The sequence below is a fragment of the Suricata suricatta genome, chromosome 9, assembly GCF_006229205.1.
Source record: "Suricata suricatta isolate VVHF042 chromosome 9, meerkat_22Aug2017_6uvM2_HiC, whole genome shotgun sequence".
In the NCBI taxonomy this organism is placed as follows: domain Eukaryota; kingdom Metazoa; phylum Chordata; class Mammalia; order Carnivora; family Herpestidae; genus Suricata; species Suricata suricatta.
The window spans coordinates 35,651,972-35,675,072 of NC_043708.1; the positions used below are offsets into that span (position 1 = coordinate 35,651,972).

General features: G+C 36.6%; 1 protein-coding gene across 1 annotated transcript in view; it reads left to right on the plus strand.

Annotated features, from left to right (window-relative positions):
- SGPP1 (sphingosine-1-phosphate phosphatase 1) overlaps positions 1 to 7,873 on the plus strand; it is a gene marked incomplete at its 5' end in the record, with an annotated part of 34,919 nt that extends 27,046 nt beyond the window's left edge. The window contains one exon of the mRNA XM_029952179.1: positions 5,969 to 7,873. Coding sequence (XP_029808039.1) covers positions 5,969 to 6,520 — 552 coding nt within the window. The remainder of the gene's footprint in view (positions 1 to 5,968) is intronic.
- Between the last annotated feature and the right edge of the window lie 15,228 nt (positions 7,874 to 23,101).

The following is a 23,101-nucleotide window of genomic DNA, read 5'->3' on the forward strand; positions in this document are numbered from 1 at the left end:
AATGTAAATATGTCTTTAAAAGTCATCTAATTATTTTTTTTATTTTTCTAAGGTACTATAAGCATTTTACAGGAATGAACATCTACTTATATCTATAGTAAGAAAAAAACTATAATTTAAAAAAACCCACTAACTTTAAAGCTATTAACCTTCCTTTAACTTAACTTATAGTAAATGTATTATATATGGTTTTATATAAATAACTCATCGGTTGTCATTTAAAACTTCTAACTTGGTACACATTCTGAGAATTATAAAGCTCAGACATTTCCACGTTACCATATTCTGGAATTTTGAAATCAATCATGAAATTTATTTTTTTAATGTTTTTTTTAAATTTTTGAGAGGCAGGAGGAAGGGCAGAGGGAAAGGGGGACAGAGGATCTAAAATGGGCTCTGTGCTGATAGCAGTCAGCTGGATTTGGGGCATGGACTCATAGACTGTGAGATCATGACATGAGCCAAAGTCAGATGCTCAGGGAACTGAGCCACCCAGGCGCCCATCATGAAATTCAAATAAATAGAGCAGCAGCTTCTACTCTGGTAGCCAAAATCCTGTAGTTAATTTCACAAGACCTGTGCCTTTAATTACAAGGTAGGGAAGAAAGGGTAAGGTAGCAACCAAAGGAATAAAACCTCATAAAAGTGTAATTCTATGGACATTAGAGGTCTGACAGTCATAATTTGAGATCTCCATATCCAAAAGTATGGTCAGAATTTGGGTCACTTTTGGAATCTTTGAGTGACTGCAGTAAAATTCAATTAGTCAGAATTCTTAGGTAACATTTAGTATGTATCTCAGTTTTCATGGAAGATCTCATGTTAAAAAAAATTTTTAATGTAGTTTTTCACTTCAATATATAATTCCTAATGTTGAATATTCATTTTTTTCAACAAATGTATTAAGCACCTTTAATTCAGATTAAATACCTAGCTGTATGACATTAGTCCACTTTTCTTTATTTAAACTGGCTAGGGGCGCCTGGGTGGCTCAGTCAGTTAAGCATCCAACTCTTGATTTTGGCCCAGGTGATGATCTTGTGGTTTGTGGGTTCAAGCCCCACACTGGGCTTTGTGCTGACAGTGTGGAACCTGGTTGGCCTTTTCTGTTTCCCTCTCTTGCTCTCCCAAAATAAATAAATAAACATTAAAATAAGATAAAACAAAATAAAAACTGGCTAATTAATGTAACCATAAAATTTTATTATATTTGGATACTTCTTGAAAGGGGCAAAAAGGCATTTTTAATATTTATTCTGGGGACAGCAGAGGAGCGCAAAATGAGATTATTCCAGGCAAGCCATATCAAGGTGTTTATGAGGATCAAATATGACACTAAATGTAAAGTATTAGAATAGTCTTTTCAGTGCAGATAATATTATTCCCTGAAAATGTATTTAGCCTAAACTTAAGAAATTCTGTTTCATCTATTTCTCATACAGATTTCTTATCAAGCAGGATTATATAGTCAATATATAATCTAAAGAATTTCTCTGTCTCAGTACTAACCAAATCTTTTTGCCTACTTACTGTATTCTAGTCATTGGGTATATATGTATAAATAAGATAAAGACTTTGCTTTTGAGAGAGCAGTGTCTAAATATGTAATATGTAATGTAAATAATGTAATGGTTCCTCAACTGGAGCTGTATAATAGAATCACTGGGGAGCTTTTTAAAAAAATTTTTTATCTTTTGTAAAAGTATATTTTTAAACATTTTTATTTATTTTTGAGAAACAGGGAGAGACAGAGTGTGAGTGGAGGAGGGGACAGACACAGAATCCGAAGCAGACTCCACGCTCTGAGCTGTCAGCACAGAGCCTAATGTGGGGCTCGAACTCACGGTGAGACGATGACCTGACCCAAAGTCAGAAGCTTACCTGACTGAGCCGCTCTGGTGCTTCTGGGGAGGAGCTTTTTTATTTTTTAATAGAAAGAAATCGATTCCCAGGGTGCCTGGGTGGCTCAGGCGAATAAGCGTCCAACTCTTGATTTCGCTCAGGTCGCGATGACTGTTCGTTGACTTCAAACCCTGCATTGGGGTCTGTGCTGGCAGTGTGGAGCCTACTTGGGATTCTCTCTCCCCCTCTCTCTCTACCCCTCCACTGCCTGCACCCTCTCTCTCAAAAATAAATAAACATTTAAAAAAATTGATGCCCTACTTCCACCTCAATTCATTTAAATCAGAATATCTGAGGATTGGCTCAGGCATCAATATTTGTAAAGTTCCTGAGTGACTTTTAAAGGGTACAGGGGTTGTGAACCTTTGGTTTACTGATAGAAATAGAGAGCAAATAATGGAAAACAATGTGGTAACTTTTGTAGCAGAGGTTATGGAGGTAAAGAAGGAATTCCTTATTATGGGGTAGGAGAAGAGAAAGTTTATGGAGAAGATAGGTGCCCATACAGAAGCTCAAGATATGTAATGGTTTCCCTAAAATATAGGAGGAAAGATAATTCCAAGATGACAGAAATAGTCTAGAATTCATTATGGGACCTGGCATTGAAGCATTTTGTTTTTAAGATTATTTTTATTTTTAAGTAATCTCTACACCCAACGAGGGGCTAGAACTTAACAACCCCAAGATCAAGAGTCACATGCTCTACTGACTGAGCCAACCAGAGGCTCCTGGGACTGAAGTGTTATGATAGGCAGAAGCCAGATAGGAAATGCTTTATATGGGGGCGCCTGGGTGGCTCAGTTGGTTAAGCGTCTGGCTTCGACTCGGGTCATGATCTCACGGTTCTTGGGTTCGGGCCCACATCGGGCTCTGTGCTGGTGGCTAGCTCAGAGCCTGGAGCCTGTTTCAGAGTCTGTGTATCCCTCTCTCTCTGACCCTCCCCTGCTCATGCTGTCTCTCAAAAATAAATTTTAAAAACATTTTAAAAAAATTTGAAATGCTTTATATGTCCTTCTAAGACATTTGAATACACAAGTGATATTTATTACCTTAGTTCATACTTTTATAAACATTTTGTTAACTGCTTATATCTTCCTTCAAAAGATATATACTATCAAAGCAGTCACTTATATAAAGAGAACACAGTTACTTTTTTTTTTTTTAGTGTTTTATTTATTTTTGAGACAGAAAGAGGCAGAGCATGAGCGGGGAGGGGCAGAGAGAGAGGGAGACACAGAATCTGAAGCAGGCTCCAGGCTCCGAGCCGTCAGCACAGAGCCTGACGCGGAGCTCAAACACACGAACGTGCCATCATGACCTGAGCCGAAGCCGGACACTTAACCAGCTGAGCCACCCAGGCGCCCCCACAGTTACATTTAAATAATCTCATTTCATATTTTAGAATTGGAAAATATCAGCAAAATCTTGTTCTATATAGAAATAAATTTTGGGGCATTTGTTCTTGCATTTCATTGTATTCTGAAATTAGAAATAAATTTTGGGGCATTTGTTCTTGTATTTCATTGTATTCTGATTTAGAATTTTATGTAGTTTAGAACAGTGCACTGTACTGTTGACTTTGCTGATCCATGACAAAGTTATTGAACTTATGCACAATGAGGACAATGGCAAGAATTTGAGGATATACTGAAGTCTTAAATGTAAAACGCAAACTTAAAAACTTTAAAACTTTTTGAATAGTATACCTTTATGATCTTGTGGCAGGGAGGACTTTCTTAAACAAGATATAATGATAAATATGACTACATTAAATTTAGAACTTCTCTTCATCAAAAGGTGTCATAAGGAAAATGAAAAGGCAGTCTACAAAATCCAAAAAAGATGTTTACAGAACATATTATTGATAAAGGATTTATAGACAAAGATAATATGAAAAACATCGTGTAAATCACAAGAAAAAGAAAATCTAAAAGAACAGTTGCAAAAAGACACAAATATACATTACATAGAAAGGAATAACTCATAAGCTTATAAAAAGATCATAATCGGAAATGCAATCTAAACATCAAGAAATGCCAACAACAGATGGGATGTAAATTCTTATGAACATTTTGGAAATTTTTAGTTATATAAAATGAAACATGCACATACACTATGATTCTACTATTCTGTTACTAGGAAACTCTTGCAGGCCCACGCCAGCCAACACTGATGTAAGAAGCATGGTTATAACATTCTAGAATAGATACTAATTAAGAAAGCCCTCAAGCTCAGCCTGAACCAATAAACTGTGAACAACTTAAATCACCACCAGTGGGAGAATGAATAAGTCAATTGTATAATCACACAGCAAAGTGTTACATAGTTGTGAAAGTGAATCACCTACAACTACATATAAAGAATGAATCTTGAAGACTTATGTTAACTTACCTAAAAAGCAAGTCAAAACAGACTGTGCACGCTATAACATTTTTATAAGCTCAGAAAGAAGCAAAACTAGGTCACTTTTTTTTCTTGTTTGGAGATATATGATGAAAATTTTTGACAAGTACAGTAAAACCTTGGTTTGCGAGCATAATTTGTTCCAGAAACATGCCTGTAATACAAAGCACTAGTATATCAAAGCGAATTGCAAGAACCATTGGCACAGTTGTGATCATGTGACATTGGGCATCATGTACTACTCGTATTGCAGGACATCACTCATTTATCAAATTAAAATTTATTAGAAATGTTTGCTCATCTTGCAGAATACTCACAGAACAAGTTACTCACAATCCAAGGTTTTACTGTTATTTATTCAGCCAAAGCTCAGGTTTACAATTGCCTCTGCAGAGGGAACAGAGTGATAGGGTTCGGAGACAGCATACCAAAAGATTCAGAGTACTAGTAATATGATTGTTTTTGCAGCAGTGATTTCATAGATAGTAATTTTATAACCTAATATACATTCTACATATCTTTTTCTATGTACCAATTATTACCTAATAAAAATTTTAAGACAGAAAAACAGTAGGTGACTACAGTTGACCCTTTAACAACATGGGTTTGAGTTGAACAAGTCTACTTATATGAAGATTTTTTATGGTACTGAATGTCTTTTCTCTTATGATTTCCTTAACATTTCCCTTTCTCTAGTTACTTTACTGTGAGGATACAGTATATAATACGCATAACATTAAAAATGTGTTAACTGACTTTTAGTTATTGGTAAAGCTTCCGGTCAATAGTAGGCTGTTAGTAGTTAAGTTTGGGGGGAGTCAAAGTTACACATGAACTTTCCACTGTATGTGGGGTTGGCACCCCAGTCGTCACATTGTTTAAGGATCAGCTGTGTAGTCTTATTTCCCAGAAATCAAAACTATACATGTGGCAGCTGGGTTAGGTGTCCGACTTGCAGCTTCTGCTCAGGTCATGATCTCATGGTTTCCTGGGTTTCCAGCCCCACACTGGGCTCCACACTGCAGGGGCAGAGCCTACTTGGGATTCACTCTCTCCCCGCCTCTTTCTTCCCCTCCCCTGCTTGCACTCTCTCTCCTAATAAAATAATTTTAAGTTTTAAAAAAAACTACACAATTAGGCAGAATTTATTGTTGAGGATTTTAAATATAAAATTTATAAAGTACATATGTAATTTATAAAAAGGTAGAATTATGAAAACATAATACTTTATTTTTACTTTTCTTAAAAATGTTTATTTTGAGAGAGAGGGTGTGCACGCACATTCATGTCCATGTCCGCAAACGGGCAAGGGGTAAAGAGAGAGGGAGAGCGAGAATCCCAAGCAAGCTGTGCACTGTCAGCACAAAGCCCGACATTGGGCTCAATCGCATGAACCATGAAATCAGGGCTGAACCGAAATCAAGAGTCAGGTGTTCAAGTGACTGAGCCACCCAGGCACCCCGAAAGCATAATACTTTCATTATTATGATCAAATTAATCTTTTTATTATCACTAAATGTTTTAGTATTATATGGTCAGTTAGTAAGGTTTAGTTTGAAAATGTGACATCTAAAAAATTTATAAACATTTAAATATGAAATATATGTTTTTAAATGTCAAAAATAGTATTATGCTGAACAACTTTACTTTTTTCTTTTCCCAGGATATTATTGCTGGATTCCTATATACCATCTTAATCCTTGCTATCTTCTATCCATTTGTGGACCTGATTGACAACTTCAACCAAACTCACAAATATGCCCCATTAATCATCATCGGGCTTCATTTAGCCTTGGGGATCTTTTCTTTCACTCTTGACACCTGGAGTACATCCCGAGGAGACACAGCAGAGATTCTAGGAAGTGGTGCTGGAATTGCATGTGGATCTCATGTTAGCCATAGCGTGGGTCTAATATTAGATCCTTCTCTGGATATGCTACCGTTAGCTATGCCCCCCATTACTGTGACTGTGTTTGGAAAAGCCATACTGCGGTTCCTCATCGGGATGGTATTTGTACTAATAGTCAGAGATATAATGAAAAGGATCACAATTCCTTTAGCCTGTAAAATTTTCAGTATACCATGTGATGATACTCGAAAAGCAAGACAACACATGGAAGTTGAACTTCCTTATCGGTATATCACCTATGGAATGGTTGGTTTCTCTATCACATTTTTGGTTCCTTATCTATTTTTCTTTATTGGTATCTCTTGATGCAGAAATACTGTTTATAAGAAAGGAGGGTATCAGTTACTGATATCTAAAAACATATTCTAGTTAAAAGCCAAATCAGAGTTAGGCTTTTGCAGGAATTTAACTTAAATAATTATTTAAGTAAATTCATAAGAGTCAGTGCATTTTATCATTGCACACCCAGATATTGTTTTAGGTGAGCTGAGAAAATGATAAGTATCCATTTAGAATGTTCATGTAATGTTTGGAGAGTTCTATGCTGTTATGAACTCAAGTTACATATAATATATATTAAGACACATGATGTGAATTATGTATCTTAATAGATGTTATATATGAAATAATATATGTAAGTTATTTTAAACTGTGGGGCTGTATTATAAAATCAGTAATAATATGCAAACAGTGTGCCTGTATATTTGGATTTAGTACAGGCATGTTGTTATTAACAGATATATTTAACATTTATTTACTATGGGAGCCATTTCCTAATTGAATTGCATAATTACTAGACCAGAATTCATATGCTACCAGATAATGTTTTACTGCCTCTTTTTACACTGCCATCACCTTTCATGTTACCCATGATGTTGAACATGGGAGGCATTTTTAATGGACCAAATTTTCAGAGAAATTAGGTTTTTTTCCTTCTTTCTTTCTTTCTTTCTTTCTTTCTTTCTTTCTTTCTTTCTTTCTTTCTTTTTAATTCTGTACTCTGTGTTGAATGTACTTTATTTGCTGTTGTTCTGGACATCCATTTAATAATTCAGGTACTGAATTTTATTGCTTGCTAATTGTGCCTTTCTGTTGCTGAATTAAGAAATGCCATGTATACTGTGACACAAAATAAGATACTATCTTTATCTTAAGTTACATATAATCAGGCAAATATTTTAAAAACACATGTCAGACTAAAAGGGCTAGAAGCAGGCCACCCTCAATTCTTTAGTCTTTGTCTGGAAAGAAATGTGGAATAGGCTAAACTTTCTCACTAATTTATTGGGAAGCTAAATGGATAAATATTTCCATTTTTTGTAGGTATTTTTCTGTGCATTGTAAGTCTTAAGAACAAGATATATTTTTTTTGTACATTGTCTTGATTGTTTATACTGCAGGTAGATATTTCCAATGAATGGAAATGCAATTGAAATTTAGAGATGGGACAATGCACATGCTTAATTTGTGAACAAACCATTTTTCTGAATTATTTGGAAAGGATTGGATTTAGCAGTGTTAACTTTTAATAACCATTTATTAGCTACTTAAGGTAAATTATAAAATCTAAAAGTATCAGTATTTTAGATCCTATTATTTTTTCAATTTTTATTATTTTCACAGTGGAAAATTTGGGTATTAAACTATTCTTTATTCTTCTGTCTGTGCCTTTATATTTTGAAGTGTAATTGTAATTAGGTTAACATTAAGTTCATTTGTAGTAAGTTTTTCTTAAAGAAGAGAATTAACTTTCCATATAAATGAGCATCAGGTATGGAATTACTGACTTTAGTGCAATATCTGTCTGATTATCCAGAAGTATCACTTAAGATGTTTCTATTTTGGACAGCATAACTATTTAAGCTCATATTTTTATAATTCTGATTGAGAATTTAGGGACACGGTAATTTTTACCAACACTGAATCTGATAATTTTAAGTAAAACAACTAAATTTGGGACCTTTAGCTATTAGTAGGAAATCAAGGCACTGAGGTACGTTGGAAAATGTGCAAAGAACTTGTCTTTCAAAATGTGTTTAATGAACTGAATTTTAGAAACTATTTCCCATCATTTGGGTCTATGCTATCTTGTTAATTTTTATATCTAGCTTAAAAGGTATTTGAAAATATTCCATTTCTTTGTGATTTATTATTTTCTGTCCTATGATAGCTCCATGATAAATGTATTTTAAAATAAAAGCCAAATTCAGAATTGAAGGGTATTTTTTGTTTGCCTTCTATGCATTTTTTTCTCCGTATTATCTGATAGAGACTTATAAAATATATTTAGGATTTTCATTCTAGCAGGCTTTTCCTCTGAAACATTTTACTCAAAACCAGAGTAATAGAAGACATCAAAGAAATTCTTTAGGGTTCAAACTGACTTTGGGCTCCAACTGTGATTGTTCTGACTTTGTACTTTTAGTAAAAAGTTTCATAGTATTTAAGAAACATGAATAAAATGTTTCCGCAAAATCTGTGGCCAATAGTATTATAGGTAGTTGACTGCCAACTCACTGTCTCAGGAATTAATTTAAACACAATATTAGGAACAGGTTTTTGTTTTTGTTAATATTTGACAGAGAGAGACAGAGCGTGAGTGGGGGAGGGCCTGAGGGAGAGAGGGAGACACAGATCCAAAGCAGGCTCCCCACTCTGAGCTGTCAGCACAGAGCCTGACGTGGGCTCAAACTCAGGAGCAGTGAGATCATGACTTGAGCTGAAGTCGGACATTTAACTGACGGAGCCTCCCAGGTGCCCCAGGAACAGGGTAGTGGTTGTTGTGTGTGTGTGTGTGTGTGTGTGTGTTTTTAAAGAAACCTTCATTTTTTTTTAAATTTCTTAAATGTTTTTTTAAATTTATTTTTGGGAGAGAGACAGAGAGAGACAGCATGAGCAGGGGAGGGTCAGAGAGAGAGGGAGACACAGAATCTGAAGCAGGCTCCAGGCTCTGAGCTAGCGGTCAGCATAGAGCCTGATGCAGGGCTCGAACCCACGAAGTGAGATCATGACCTGAGCCGAAGTCGGAGGCTCAACCGACTGAACCACCCAGGTGCCCCATTAAATTTCTTAAATGTTTTATTTATTTTTAATACAGAGAGAGACAGGGCATGAGAGGGGGAGGGGCAGAGAGAGAAGGAGACACAGAACCAGAAGCAGGCTCCAGGTGCTGAGCTAGCTGTCAGCACAGAGCCTGACATGGGGCTGGAACCCATGAATGTGAGATCTGACCTGAGCCGAAGCCGGAGGCTTAACCGACTGAGCCACCCAGGCGCCCCCCCCCCCCCACTGTTGTTTTTTTAATGTTTCTTTTAAGAGAGCAAGAAAGAGTGAGAGTGCGCTAGCAGGCGAAGATCAGAGAGAGACAGAATACGATGCAGGATCCACGCTGTCAGCCCAGAGCTGGATGCCGGGTTTGATCTCAAGCTCTTAGATCATGGGGGCGCCTGGGTGGCTCAGTCAGTTAAACATCCGACTTCGGCTCAGGTCATGATCTCACGGTTCCTGTGGTCTAGGCTCATGTCAGGATCTGTGCTGACAGCGCAGAGCTTGGAGCCTGCTTTGGATTCTGTGTCTCCCTCTGCCTCTGCCCCTCCCCTGCTCGCACTCTGTCACTCAAAAATAAATAAACATTAAAAAAAAAAAAAAAAGAACCAGATCATGACCTGAGCCAAAACCAAGAGTTGGATGCTTAACCAACTGAACCACCCAGGTACACCAAGAACGGATTTTTTTTCAAGGTGAATTAACATATGGACATTTCATTTTGTAACTTTAAAATGCCATGATATGTGAGTTGCAAAACCTAGGTCTGCCAGAAACTCATTATAAGATCTAATATAAAGCGTATCACTACAGTAGATTTATTTTTATCTACTAGCTCCTTTATAATCTTTATTAAGTGTGTCTTTCAAAGGCAACATAAAAATTCAGTGATTGATAGTATAATTTAAAGGAAAATTTTCATAAAATATTCCATAAGGAGGAGTAAATACTAGAATGTTTCTAGTATTTTGAATATATGATCACATGATTTTATACTGCAAAGATTTTTTTTATGGGCAAAGCAATGTTTTCACTAGATTCAAAAATCTGTTTAATCTGGATATGAGTAAAGATCAATTTTTAAAATTCAACTTAAAAGTTGAATTCGTTTTTCTGAAGGGAGTTTTTATTGTTTGCTAAAGAGATTTTCTGGAGAGGGAACAAGCAATATTTTGTGAAGAATACTGTAACCGGACATAGTGGATGGTATCATGCAGGCTATTTTGTCAGATTTTGGTCAGATTCTTCCAGTTTCTTCAGTAGTATGCATAAGTTAAAAAGGAAAAAAAAACCTCTTTACACTTGAGTTTTAATTGTGGTTACAGAAGCTGTAAATAGCACAATAAAAATAAGTTTTAACATGCTAACTGTAAAGGACATTTTATAAAACTCTCCATTTTTAAGCCCACTACAAATCTTTATAAACAAAGCATGCCTTGCTTATGAGACACACTGGAGGGAAAATTCAAAGAAACATAGGAGAAACATTTTTTTAAATAAATATGTTTCCAGAAGTAAACACTGATTTGTTAACCTCAACTGGCTGGTATTTTATAAATTTGTCTTTTTCCTTTTATCATCTCCTGTCTTGGTGCATTTTTCTTTTAATGTTTATTTATTTTTGAGAGAGAGAGACAGCGCAAGCAGGGAAGGGCAGAGAGAGAGGGAGACACAGAATCCAAAGCAGGACACAGGCTCTGAGGCTCTGAGCTGTCAGCACAGAGCCCAATGGCGGGGCTTGAACCCACGACTGGGAAATAATGACCTGAGCTGAAGTCGGAAGCCTAACCGACTGAGCCACCAAGGCACCCCTCGTCTTGGTGAATTTTCCATGAATATTTAAAAACATCAGCTCCTAACACTGCAAACAACAAGATATGACAGAATATGTTTGTATTTTAGGAGGTTCCTCCCATATTCTGAAAGCCAAATGAATTGTGAAATTGCTTTGTGACCTATACTAACCTATTATATCATGTCTACAACGTTGTTAGCTTTACGTCACAAAGTCCATTATCTCCGGTTTTAAAAGTTCATACACTTACCTATTATGCTATTTGCAGTATTTGTTTGATTTAATGCATTTTTTTTAAAGTTTTCCTTGTTACATAATGACCTTTTCTTTTTTTAATAGTTTATTGTCAAATTGGTTTCCATATAACATCCTGTGCTCTTCCCCACAAGTGCCCTCCTCCACTACCACCACCTTCCTCCTTCCCTCCCCCTCCCCCTTCAGCCCTCTGTTCATTTTCAGTATCCAATAGTCTCTCATGATTTGCGTCCCTCGCTCTCCCCAACTCTCTTTCCCCCTTCCCCTCCCTATGGTCCTGTTAGGTTTCTCTTGTTAGAGAAATAAGTGCAAACATATATGAGTGCAAACATATGGTATCTGTCCTTCTCTGCCTGACTTATTTCGCTTAGCATGACACCCTCGAGGTCCATCCACTTTGCTATAATGACCTTTTCTTAATGAGATATAAAATGGATTCTTCAAAAAAAATTACCACAATAGTATTACCGCTTCAAATTTGGTATTTATCCTTTGTCCTATCTTAACTGAAATCCCATTACCGCATATATCAAAACCTGGGATTCTCTTGCTTATGTATTACTGACTTTAAATTTTCTGTCTTTATGATAAAAGCCCCATGAACAAAAAGTAGCCTGTGCCTGTACTTACTTTTGGGCCGCGGGGACATAGCAGGCATTCGACTAACGTGTTGAATGAATACTCAGTCGTAGACGGGCTATCAGATGTATGTTTTTCTGGGGGAAAAATTCTGCAACTTCCAACAGGTTTGCAAAGAGATTAATGATCTAAAAAAGTAAAACAAAAAATAGGTAATAGTTTACTTTTTACTTGTTTTAGCTGTTTTAAAACTTTAGGTTGTATATAAATGCCTCCAATTTATCTGGTAGGAATTCTGTCACTTTTCATGCAAATATTTAAAGGATAATTCTTGAAATGTTTTGCCTGTAATTACTTCAGTGCCCTGTTTTATAGAATGTGCTTTCTACCCCAATTAAGATATTATCTATTAATTTTTTTTTAAGTTTATTCTGAGAGAGAGTAAGAGAGAACATGAGTGGGACAGGGGTAGAAAGAGAGAGAAAGAGAATTATCTCAAGCAGGTTTGCCTTGTCAGTGCAGAGACTGATTCAGGCTTGAACTCACAAACCATGAGATTGTGACCTAAGCTGAAGTCAAAAGCTTAACCTACTGAGCCACCCAGGCATCCCAAGATATTATTTCTTTAAAAGCAAATCTGATTCTCTCCCTCTCTCTCTGCACCTCCGCCATATACACACGCATGTGTACCCACACTCTGTCTCAAAAATAAATAAATGTTTAAAAAAATTTAAATGGGCTCCTGGGTGGCTCAGTCAGTTGAGCATCCAATTTTGGTTTCAGCTCTGAACATAATCTCACTGTTCTGGGAGTTTCAGCCCTTCACCCCTTCCTTGGGCTCTGCACTGAAAGCACAGAACCTGCTTGGGATTCTCTCTCTCCCTTTCTCTCTGCCCCTCCCCTGCTTGATTGCACGCATGCTTTCTCTCAAAGATAAATAATCAATAAAAAAAAAGCAAATCTTCAAAAAATGTTCTGTATATATGAGGGTATAATATTTGTTTCCAGTTAATAAGCTATATAAGTGTAATCTTGAGAATATTACTTTGTACCATTGATCTTTAATATTTCACATAATCAATTAACAATCTGATTTTTATAATTAAAGTGATATTTCTAATTACAATGTCGAGACACATTTAGGGTTTAAATATCAATTTTTTACTTAAGCACAGTTAATGTTTCCCCTAGATTCCAAAAGTCTCTAGGCCCAGATTTATGGGACTCATTAGGGGGCTGGTGGCAATAAATGGATTTTAATTCCCCTAATATCTAAAGTCCCTCCTTTTTATCTGGGTTGATTTAGGGATGAAATTTGCCAAACTCATTTTAATGGGTGTTACTTTTGCTCCTTTCTGACTGAAGTCATATGATAATAGCCTTGAAATAGTAAACATAAAACAACTGAACTAATACTCCTTCAACATTTTCCACTCTACAAAATGTTTCAAACAGTGTTACAAAATAAATATTTTAAAAACATTTCCCCTGGCAGTATATTTCCAAAATCTTATTTATTTATGGACACAAGCTGTAAATTTTTTAAATTAACACATAACTTCTAAGTATATAACATAATTTACAAGTAACAATCAATTATAAGCCCAAATACAGCATTTACACCTGAACTGTTTTTTCTACCTTTCCTAAAAGTCATCTATATTTTCCCACATTATATATGTTAAGGGGATTATAGAATTATAAAACATTTTAGAGATCTAGGATCTTAGAGCTCATATATGGCAACTCCATCCCAAATTCATAAATCTATAATATTACTAGCAGATACAGGCACCCCTGAGATATGTTGTGGATTTGGTTTCAGATCATGGCTGTAAAGTGAATATCACCATAAAGGGAGTCAACTCAATTTTTTGGTTTAACAAAACGTGCATATAAAAGTCATGTCTACAGTATACTGTAGTCTATTAAGTGTGCAACAGCATTACATCTAAAAAAAACCCACCCGATTTACATATCTTAATTTAAAAATACTTTATTGCTAAAAAATGCTAACCATCATCTGAGCTTTCAACGTGTCTGTAATCACTGATCATTATCATAATGAAAGAGTTTAAAATACTTGAAGAATTACTAAAATGTGACACACAGACAAAGTGAGCAAATGCTGCTGGAAAAATGGTGCTGATTGGTTCGACACAGGATTGCCACAAAACTTCATTTTGTAAAAAAGGAAAAACAAAAACCCCACAATATCTGTGAAATGCAATTAAATTGAGGTATGCCTGATTGATTGCAATCTTAATTACCTCCACAGTCAGGCAGACTATTGCTTTATGATGCAGTGTGAAACAGTTCTAAGTGAATGGGCGAGAAGCCGTGGGGGGGGGGGGCGAAGGACACATCTTCGGTAGAAGCAGTGAGCAGAACCAAAGCACAGGAATGGGAGGGTGTTAGACATGTTAGCAAACAAATGCACTGCAGGTTGTCAGGTACCTGGAGGAGAGTAGTAGGATATGAAGTTGAAAAGTTTGTTAAAATGTTTAGTAAGAAATGAGTATAAATTATGAAGTGCTGCCTTTCTTCACCAGTAGAAGAGCTGCAGTGTTTATTACTCACTTACCCCAGGGATGAAATTACACCCAGCTTGAAGGTAATCAAAACTATTGTTGGATAGATACTTAAGTATCTGTTTCTTTTTTTTATTCTGTGATAAATGAAAAGATGAATGTGTTTTAAGTCTTGCTTACTTATTAAGAGGAAAAGTAAGGTAATTTCATATATTAATGTTGGATTTTATGAAACCCAAGGCCTTGATTGGTGACATGAGCTCCTGACTGCTACAGTTGCGGTTATTTAGAGGAAGAGACCCCAGTGAGTGAGGACTTCGAAGATGAAGTTATACTCCCCTCACCTTCCAAACCCTCACCAGATGGATGTAAAACAAACGAATGACGTACCGAGAAACCTGCTCACAGCCCTTGAGGAAGTGGGTCATGAGATAAGAGGCTACAAGTAGGCTTTACGTGTTCTACAGCGAGACTGCCTCCCAAGGGACTCACTCCGGGCTTCCCACCTGGGAAGAACACTGGTGTTCTTCAGCTTAATTCTTAACCCACCATACTGAGACTGTGACACTTCTTCAATGGATTGAGAAGTCAGAACTCATCACACACCTGATTAACCCCAACCGCTTGAGACATGAAAATTCGGAGGTGAGTGTAGGCAGGGTGTTTGCTAGTAGAGTCACAGACACCAAAATATGGGCATGTTTGAGGTAATCCCTGATACACCCATGACCACCTAATTTTGCTGTTTCAACATTATTGTTCAAAAAATTTTGAGTGCATCATTAGGGGGGTGTGTGTGTGTGCGTGTGTGTGTGTGTGCACGCACGCAAGCGCCCTATCTTAGAAAGGCATAATGACCATACTGTCTTATATTTTACCTGACAGTTAGGCCTCAGACATGTTACTAGCTATCGTACATCTCCAAGTGCAGGCATTCCATATATACCATTCACCTGAAACTCCACTTCCAGTGACACCTGGGTGACTGTTCCATGAGACTCTGAGAGACTGTAGACTTTTGCCTTTGGGGACTTTAAGGTATTCCGTGTCATCATATCTTAATGTCTATGGTAAAGCTGGCTTGCACACAGTGGGTTTTTTTTTTTTCAAATCTGGACCTTGACACTACAGAATTCTTTTGTCCATTCTCATGGAAGTTTTCGTGTATGAATTCCATTCTGCGTGAAGATGCTAGTGCCAAACTGGTATTGACTTTCATGTTCATATTCTGTGTTTTCTCCAAAACATACAGTGACAAAACAGGTATGATGAATAAAAGAAATACATTCAAGCCAGTATGTTACAGATGAAGAAATCAGAAGACCAGAAGTTTTGTTTTTATTTTATTTTGGACTTTTGACTCTAATTTACTATATCTTTAGGCATTAGCTCTGTCTTCTGTGAGACATATTAAATGTGAGCCATTAAAATGAGGAGGTTAGACTTGATGTTCTCTAAAATCCCTTTCAGCATTAAAGCTTATTAAACAATATTAGACCAAGTAAAAACAAAGGGAATATTTCTACTGTTTGTATTAGAATACTGAAATTTAATAAAAAAAAAGAATTTTAATCCATTTTTGTTGAGGAAATAGATTTGAGGGAGCCTATCTTGTCCCGTCCACAGAAAGTCTGTATATACTACTTTAAGAAAGTTACAAGTTTCAGGGCACTTGGGTGGCTCAGTCGGCTAAGCCTCCAACTTTGGTTCAGGTCATGATCTCATGTTCATGGGTTCAAGCCCAGCATTGGGCTCTGTGCTGACAGCTCAGAGCCTGGAGCCTGCTTCCGATTCTGTGTCTCCCTCTCTCTCTCTGCCCCTCCCCCACTCATGCTCTGTCTCTCTCTGTCTCAAAAATAAATAAAAACATTAAAAACAAACAAAAAAAAGAAAGTTACAAGTTTCTCCAAAAAGAAACAATGAGTTAATTGCTTTACAATAGTAATAACATTGATGTGAATCACGAGGTTTAAAGTGACTGCTAAGTACTACCTAATTCAACATACTCTTCAAATAGTTGTGAATTGTAATCACCCTAAACAGATAGTTAGTTCTTTGTTAAAAAAAAATAAAAGGAGAGGGAGCCAGGGTAGACACCAAAGACTTCAGGAATTCTGTAATTCACCTAATAAATGTTGCCAGCCACTGGGGTGGATGTGTAAACGAAAAGGAGAGAAAGAACAAAGTCTTTGGGAATCTCATTCAGAACTAAAACAAACAGAAGAGAATGCTGGATATGGAACATAAAACTACTTTATTACAAGCATAAGCCTGGTATGAACTTTGAAGATTCAAGATCCATTTCTGAAAAATAAGACCCTTGTAATAAAGAAACATTTTAAAGTTGTAGAGCACGGTATCAAGTTATAAATATTTTTTAAAAATAAAGCAAGCCGAACATAAATGTTCACTAGAACATTTCTAAAATTCAATAATGCTTACGGCCGAAAGGCATTTTAAAAAATATTTCATAAGTTCTGTTAGAAAACATGAGGTTATTCTTGAATGTCATTCAGTTGTTTTCTCATGATGGTTTTACTTACAACTTCTCAACTTTATGATGGTACAAAAGTGGTACTTTTTCAGTAGAAACTCTGTATGGAATTTTGAATTCCGATCTTTGCCGAGCCAGTGATATGTGGTACAAAACCCTTGTGACGCTGGGCAGTGGCAGCGAGCCACAGCTCCCAGTCAGCCATGTGATTACATGGGTAAACAACCAGTACACTTGCCACCATTCTGTACCCATCACCATCCTGGTTTTCATGTTCAGCATAGTATTCAATAGATCACATGAGATATTCAACACTGTATTATAACATAGGCTTTGTGTTGGATGATTTTGCCAAGCTGTACACAGATGTGCACTGAGTAGGCAAGGCTAAACTATGTTCAGTGAGTTAGGAGTATTAAATGCATTTTGACATCAGTATTTTCCACTTAACAATGGGCTTACCAGGTCATAAACCTGTGTTCAGTGGAGGAAGATCTGTGATTGAAATTAAATCCAAACACTTTCACAATGTCTTCAAGGCCCTGCACAATCTGGCTCCTATCTAACCCTTTGACTTAAAACTCTATTCCAGGGGCACCCAGGTGTCTCAGTCGGTTAAGCGTCTAACTTTGCCCTAGGTCATGATCTACCCGGTCCTGAGTTTGAGGCCCGTGTCAGGCTCTGTGCTGACAGCTCAGAGCCTGGAGCCTGTTTCAGTTTTCACCTCCATCTCTCTCTCTCTGCCCCTCCCCTCCCCCATTTGCTCTCTGTCTCTGTCAAAAATAAATAAACATTAAAAAAAAATTTTTAACACCATTCCAATCACAATGGCCTATTTCTCTAACCAAGTATCACGGCCTTTGCACTGCCTACTCCCTTGACCGGAACACTCCCGCTACCTCTTCATATGGATGGCTCCCCCTCAGTATTCACATCTTAGGGAAGCTCTCCCTCGTCATCTCATCTAATGGAACCCCCATCTCTTGTAAGCTTTTATCACATTCTCTGTTAGTAGTTTGCTCATAGCACTGAAATTATCTTGTTGGTTTGCTTTTTATATTCTTTCCTCACTAACGTTGAAGCTCCATGAAGGCGGGGACCATGTCTATTTTATTCTATGCTTTAATCACAGCACCTAGATTTAGTAGAGACTCAAGATATATTTGTTACTGGAAGGACAAATGGATCTGCCTTATTATTTTGTAGTGCTATATGGTACAATTATATAAATCTATCACAGTTTACTTAACCATTACTCCATTAATGGACTTTCAGATTGCTGCTAATTTTTTGCTATACCAATGCAAATGAGGGCACCTGGGTGGCTGTGTCAATTAAGTGTCTGACTCTTGGTTTTGGCTTCATCTTATCTCACAGTTTGTCAGGCTCTGAGGTGATAGTGTGGAGCCTGCTTGGAATTCTCTCTCTCTCTCTCTCTCTCTCTCTCTCTCTCTCTCTCTCTCTGCTCCTCCCTCAACTGTGTGCTCTCCATCTCTCTCGCTCTCTCTCAAAATGAATAATTAAACATTAAAAACAATGCTACTCTGAAGGTTCTTGTGTCTTGTAATCACATGTGACTGCACATAGCCAGGGAGCCAACAAGAAATGAGTAAATAAGACAATATCCTGTCCTCTTCCCCAACATCATTTGTTTCCTTTTCTCACAGAGATTTAAAGAGTTCTCAGATGCAAAATACTTTCTAAATATAAAACAAGTTTTTTTAAATAGTTCAGATCCAAAGAGAAAGTTGTTGTTTTCATCAAGAATGTATTCTCTGTCACAATCTTATTCGATTTCAAATTCTCTCATGTCCGAGAAATCACCATGGGATCATAGGAAGATAGAACAAGACCTTTAAAACCATTTCTGCAAATAGTTTTAAGTTGGATCTCTCATCATCTCATCTTAATCATCTATTTTGGCTCCTTGCCTCTTTATACCTTCAGCAATTTACACTACAATGTTAAAAAATGCTATACTGAACATTTTGTAAATATTTTAAATGGATGTTTATTGCTATTTCATTAATTTTTATCTTTAAAAATTACACCACATTAAATCAATTGGAGACTACATTCCTTGGACTATTACAAGTTTTTTTTTTATTCCACATAACATTGATAATACTGAATAACATTAGACCTCAAATATGAATTCCAACCAATTATCCATGTTTTATCTGTTCAAATCTAATATACTGCAAAATAACATCTTGCAAATAAACTGTAAAGGAGACATGCAGAGTAATTAACATATTTTAGACAGATATCAATAATATTTGGAGTTTATTGTTGCTAATTCACTAAATATGTATTCAAAGAAATGTATCAGCACAATATAGAACTCGAAGTACATGAACAGAAGTAAAAGAAACCTTGGTCAAAATGATTTTTAAAAATAAAAGTAATTATCTCATTTAACTGAATGTCTAGAAGCAGTGGGCTACAGGCCATATTTGATCCAGTGAAATCTAAACCCATGAAAATAGATAAAGTTGCTTCTAGAACAATCTTCACAACATATAGTTCATCTCAAGAACAAACACCAATCAACTAAGTATTTTGCAAAAGCTATGTTGTGAAGAATTATTTAAATTCTGTCGATAGAAGTTGTTAAATAACAAGATTCAACCAAGTAAATTTGAAGATCTCATTGGCTTTATTAAGTGATTCATGAATTGGGCAGCATCCCATCTAGCAAGTAGAGAGGTACTCCAATGAGTTGTACAAAACAGAAGGATTTTATAGATGGAGGGTGGGGGCAAGAAAGAAATTAGCAAAAGAAAAGGATTATTCTAGGGGATGCTGTTTGCTAGGGAGAAAAGCAAGATGTCTTATACAGATTACCTCGTCTTTCTTTGGGGGATGGAGAGGACCCAGGTGACAGACTCACTGGTGCTGACGTGAAGAAAAATTTCCTGACTGACTGCTTAAGGCCACATTTCTGGGGGAGATTCAAACCCAGTTAGATTGGGTACTAAACCCTGGTTTGGGGACCTGGTCTAAGTGACAGCACTTCAGACACCATTTTTTAACAGAATGCTATAGTCAATTAATGATATCTGTCAAAGGCAATGGAGAGAGGAGGTAGAAGATAGGAAGCCAACAAAAGAAACACAAATGCAGACTGGAAAGGAGGAGAGAGATATCAGAAGAACAAAGAGATCAAAAGTGTATATGTAGCTATGTGGTAGGGACAAGTCATCAGATTTTAGTCAATGATTAAATGATTTAGTTATTTGAAAGGGTAAAATGGAATTGGGAAATGAAGCAGTAAACAGATTTCTGGGGTTTACAGATTTGTGAAATTAGTGGACAGTACATGCTAGAATGGATTTTATTACATACAGTTTTTCAAAATCTACAGTAAATCTAAGATTAGACTATCTGAGTAAGAATGTAAAATCGAAAGCTAACAATATCCATCAAATGGCTTTGTAGCACCTGATCTGAAGCAATACTTAGTGCCATTAATCATTAAGCTTACGCTTGTCAAACAAAGAGAAAACATTAGGGAACCACATCAAGAGGTTCAGCTCTGCCACCTGAACTGTGACTCTTCAACTGGGAACTTGATAGAAAGGCAAATTCCTGGGTCCCAACTCAGACTTTCTGAATCAAAAACGTGGGGACCAGGACCCAGCAATTTATTTAAGCCCACCAGATGATTTGGATGCACACTCCAGTTATTGTATCAAACAGCATTTTCTCATTAAATAAGCCACATAGTTATTAAGTTACTAATGCACTTGGTCTGCCTGACCTAGATTCTGTACCACCAAACCCTTTTAGAGCCAGCTAAAAGTCTTTTAAAGAATAGTGTGGTCTATTGGCCAGCTGTGGTCTATTAAAGCTCTGGAGAAAAAAGAAAGGAAGCTCTGAGCCAGAGGAAAGATGATTACTCACACTGGGGGCCAGGAATCCTCACAAGTGAGAGAACTTCGTCTCCCTTTCTCCCTCTCCCTAACTCCTCATGGCTTGAACTCAGAAGTCTTAGGCACCCTGAGCCAAGTCCTGATACACCAAATCTGACTACAATAGTTAAAAATTTTTTGTAATGTTTATTTATTTTTCAGAAAGAAAGAGCGCAAGCCCAGGAAAGTAGACAGAGAGGGAGACACAGAATCTGAAGCAGGCTCCAGGCTCTGAGCTGTCAGCACAGAGACTGACGTGGGGCCTGAACTCACAAACCATGAGATCATGACCTGAGCTGAAGTGAGATGCTCAACCGACTGAGCCACCCAAGTGCCTTCATGGATACAGTAATTTTTGACAGATTCATCTGTAAGGAACAGTTTTGAATTTGACTCACTACCCATTGACAGCATGTCCTGCCAAAAATCTTCCTTTTTACAACAATTTGTTTGTACATATATTTTGTTGCTCTATTACACATCATACTGGGGAACACCTGGGTGGGTCAGTTGGTTAAGCGTCTGATTTCGGCTCAGGTCATACTCTCGTGGTTAATGAGTTTGAGCCCCGCTTTGGGCTTTGTGCTCACAACTCAGATTCTGCGTCTCCCTCTCTCTCTGCCCCTCCCCAGCTTGCACTCTGTCTCTGTCTCTGTCTCTCAAAAATAAATGTTAATAAAATTAAACATTATAGTACATTTCAAAATAATCAAATCCTTTAAAAAGATCCATTTAAAAGCATGTTTCTCTTCCAAGTTTCTGCCTTTCAATCTTGTCATTATCTAAGGTCTTTACCTAAAATAATTAAAATCTGGCTTCTTCATATAATATCAACCGTGTTAAAAAATAGATTATCTAGCCAGCATTTACATGTCATGGAACTGACTCAGCTTGAACCTGTACTCACTATCCAAGGCTCTCTTACTTTCTCTTTGACTGTGACTGTGACTGGTTCCTTCCACTAGTCAATCTGTTCTACGGGGGCGAGGACAGAAATAACTGCCAACCCCATGTATGCCAGGAAAGAAGGTCTAAGACAGAACCCCACCATGTAGATCAATAACTGTAATTCACATTTGCAAAACTGCCCAAGAACATTTATTTTAAGTGTTTTTCCAATAGAAAATTGTAAACACCCTTTAGTGATCAAGATTTCTAATAAAAATTATGCTGTGGGTTTCACAGATATCTGCACCATCAATTTCAAAGCATTTTATTATAACAACTTTAAGAGTGACATCTTTGTTTCTCCTTCTGAACTTTGCCTTATCTTGTTATTTCTATGAATCTCCAGATAATTTGTGTTTCATATTATCATGTAAACCTCAAATGGTTGATAATGTTTATGTCTATCATGTCTTTGACATGCTTATAATTCATTTAAAAATTTTCCAAAGTGTCTTAAATTCATTGCTACCAGTAAAATGCAAGTGCATCATTGTTTCTTTTTTAAATCTATATTTTGGGGGCAACTGCCTGGCTCAGTTGGTAGAACACATAACTCTTAAGTCATGGTTGTAAGTTCTAGCACCACACTGTGTTTAGGGATTACTTAAAAATTAATCTTTTTTAAAAAAAATCTACATTTCAATCAGTACAATGAAAACCATGTATCACTAGTGTTTACTAATAATTGCGCAATAGCATAAACTCATGTTTCAGATAACCTTCAAACATTTATCAACATTTAAATTGATAGTATTTTCTTGAAAAATGTAAATACAAAAAAGTAATTTCTCCTGCCTCAGAAATAATCCTTACAAAGCTTAGTTAGGTTTGAAAGAAAGGAGAAAGGAGAACTGTTTATATAAAAGTTCATATAAGCCTACTTCTAATGGATTCAATAATATGTATTTAATAACTTCAGATTCTTCTAGAATAAATTGAACAAATTGAAATTTCTGATGTCTGCCTAAATTTATCCAGATTCTTCAAATCAGCATTTTATTTTCTGCTATTGCAAGCCTTCCTTCAAGCCCTGAACTAAAATGTTTCACTTTAGAGACATTTCTACTGCAGGAATAAAAAATCCCACAAATCAGTACCCTAAGAATTATAAAACTATAAAACAGTTGAAAAGCAGTACATATCTCTCTTCTGCTATTAGAGTTTAAGACTCCCAATAAAAAACATCTCATCTGATTAAGGACTTAATTAAGGACTGAGCAGATGTAAGAAATGTCTTTCCAGGTCTAAATCAGTAACAAGAGGATGAAGACTTCCCAACTGTTAACAATGATCAGTTCCAGCTATAAAAGGCACTATATATTACCA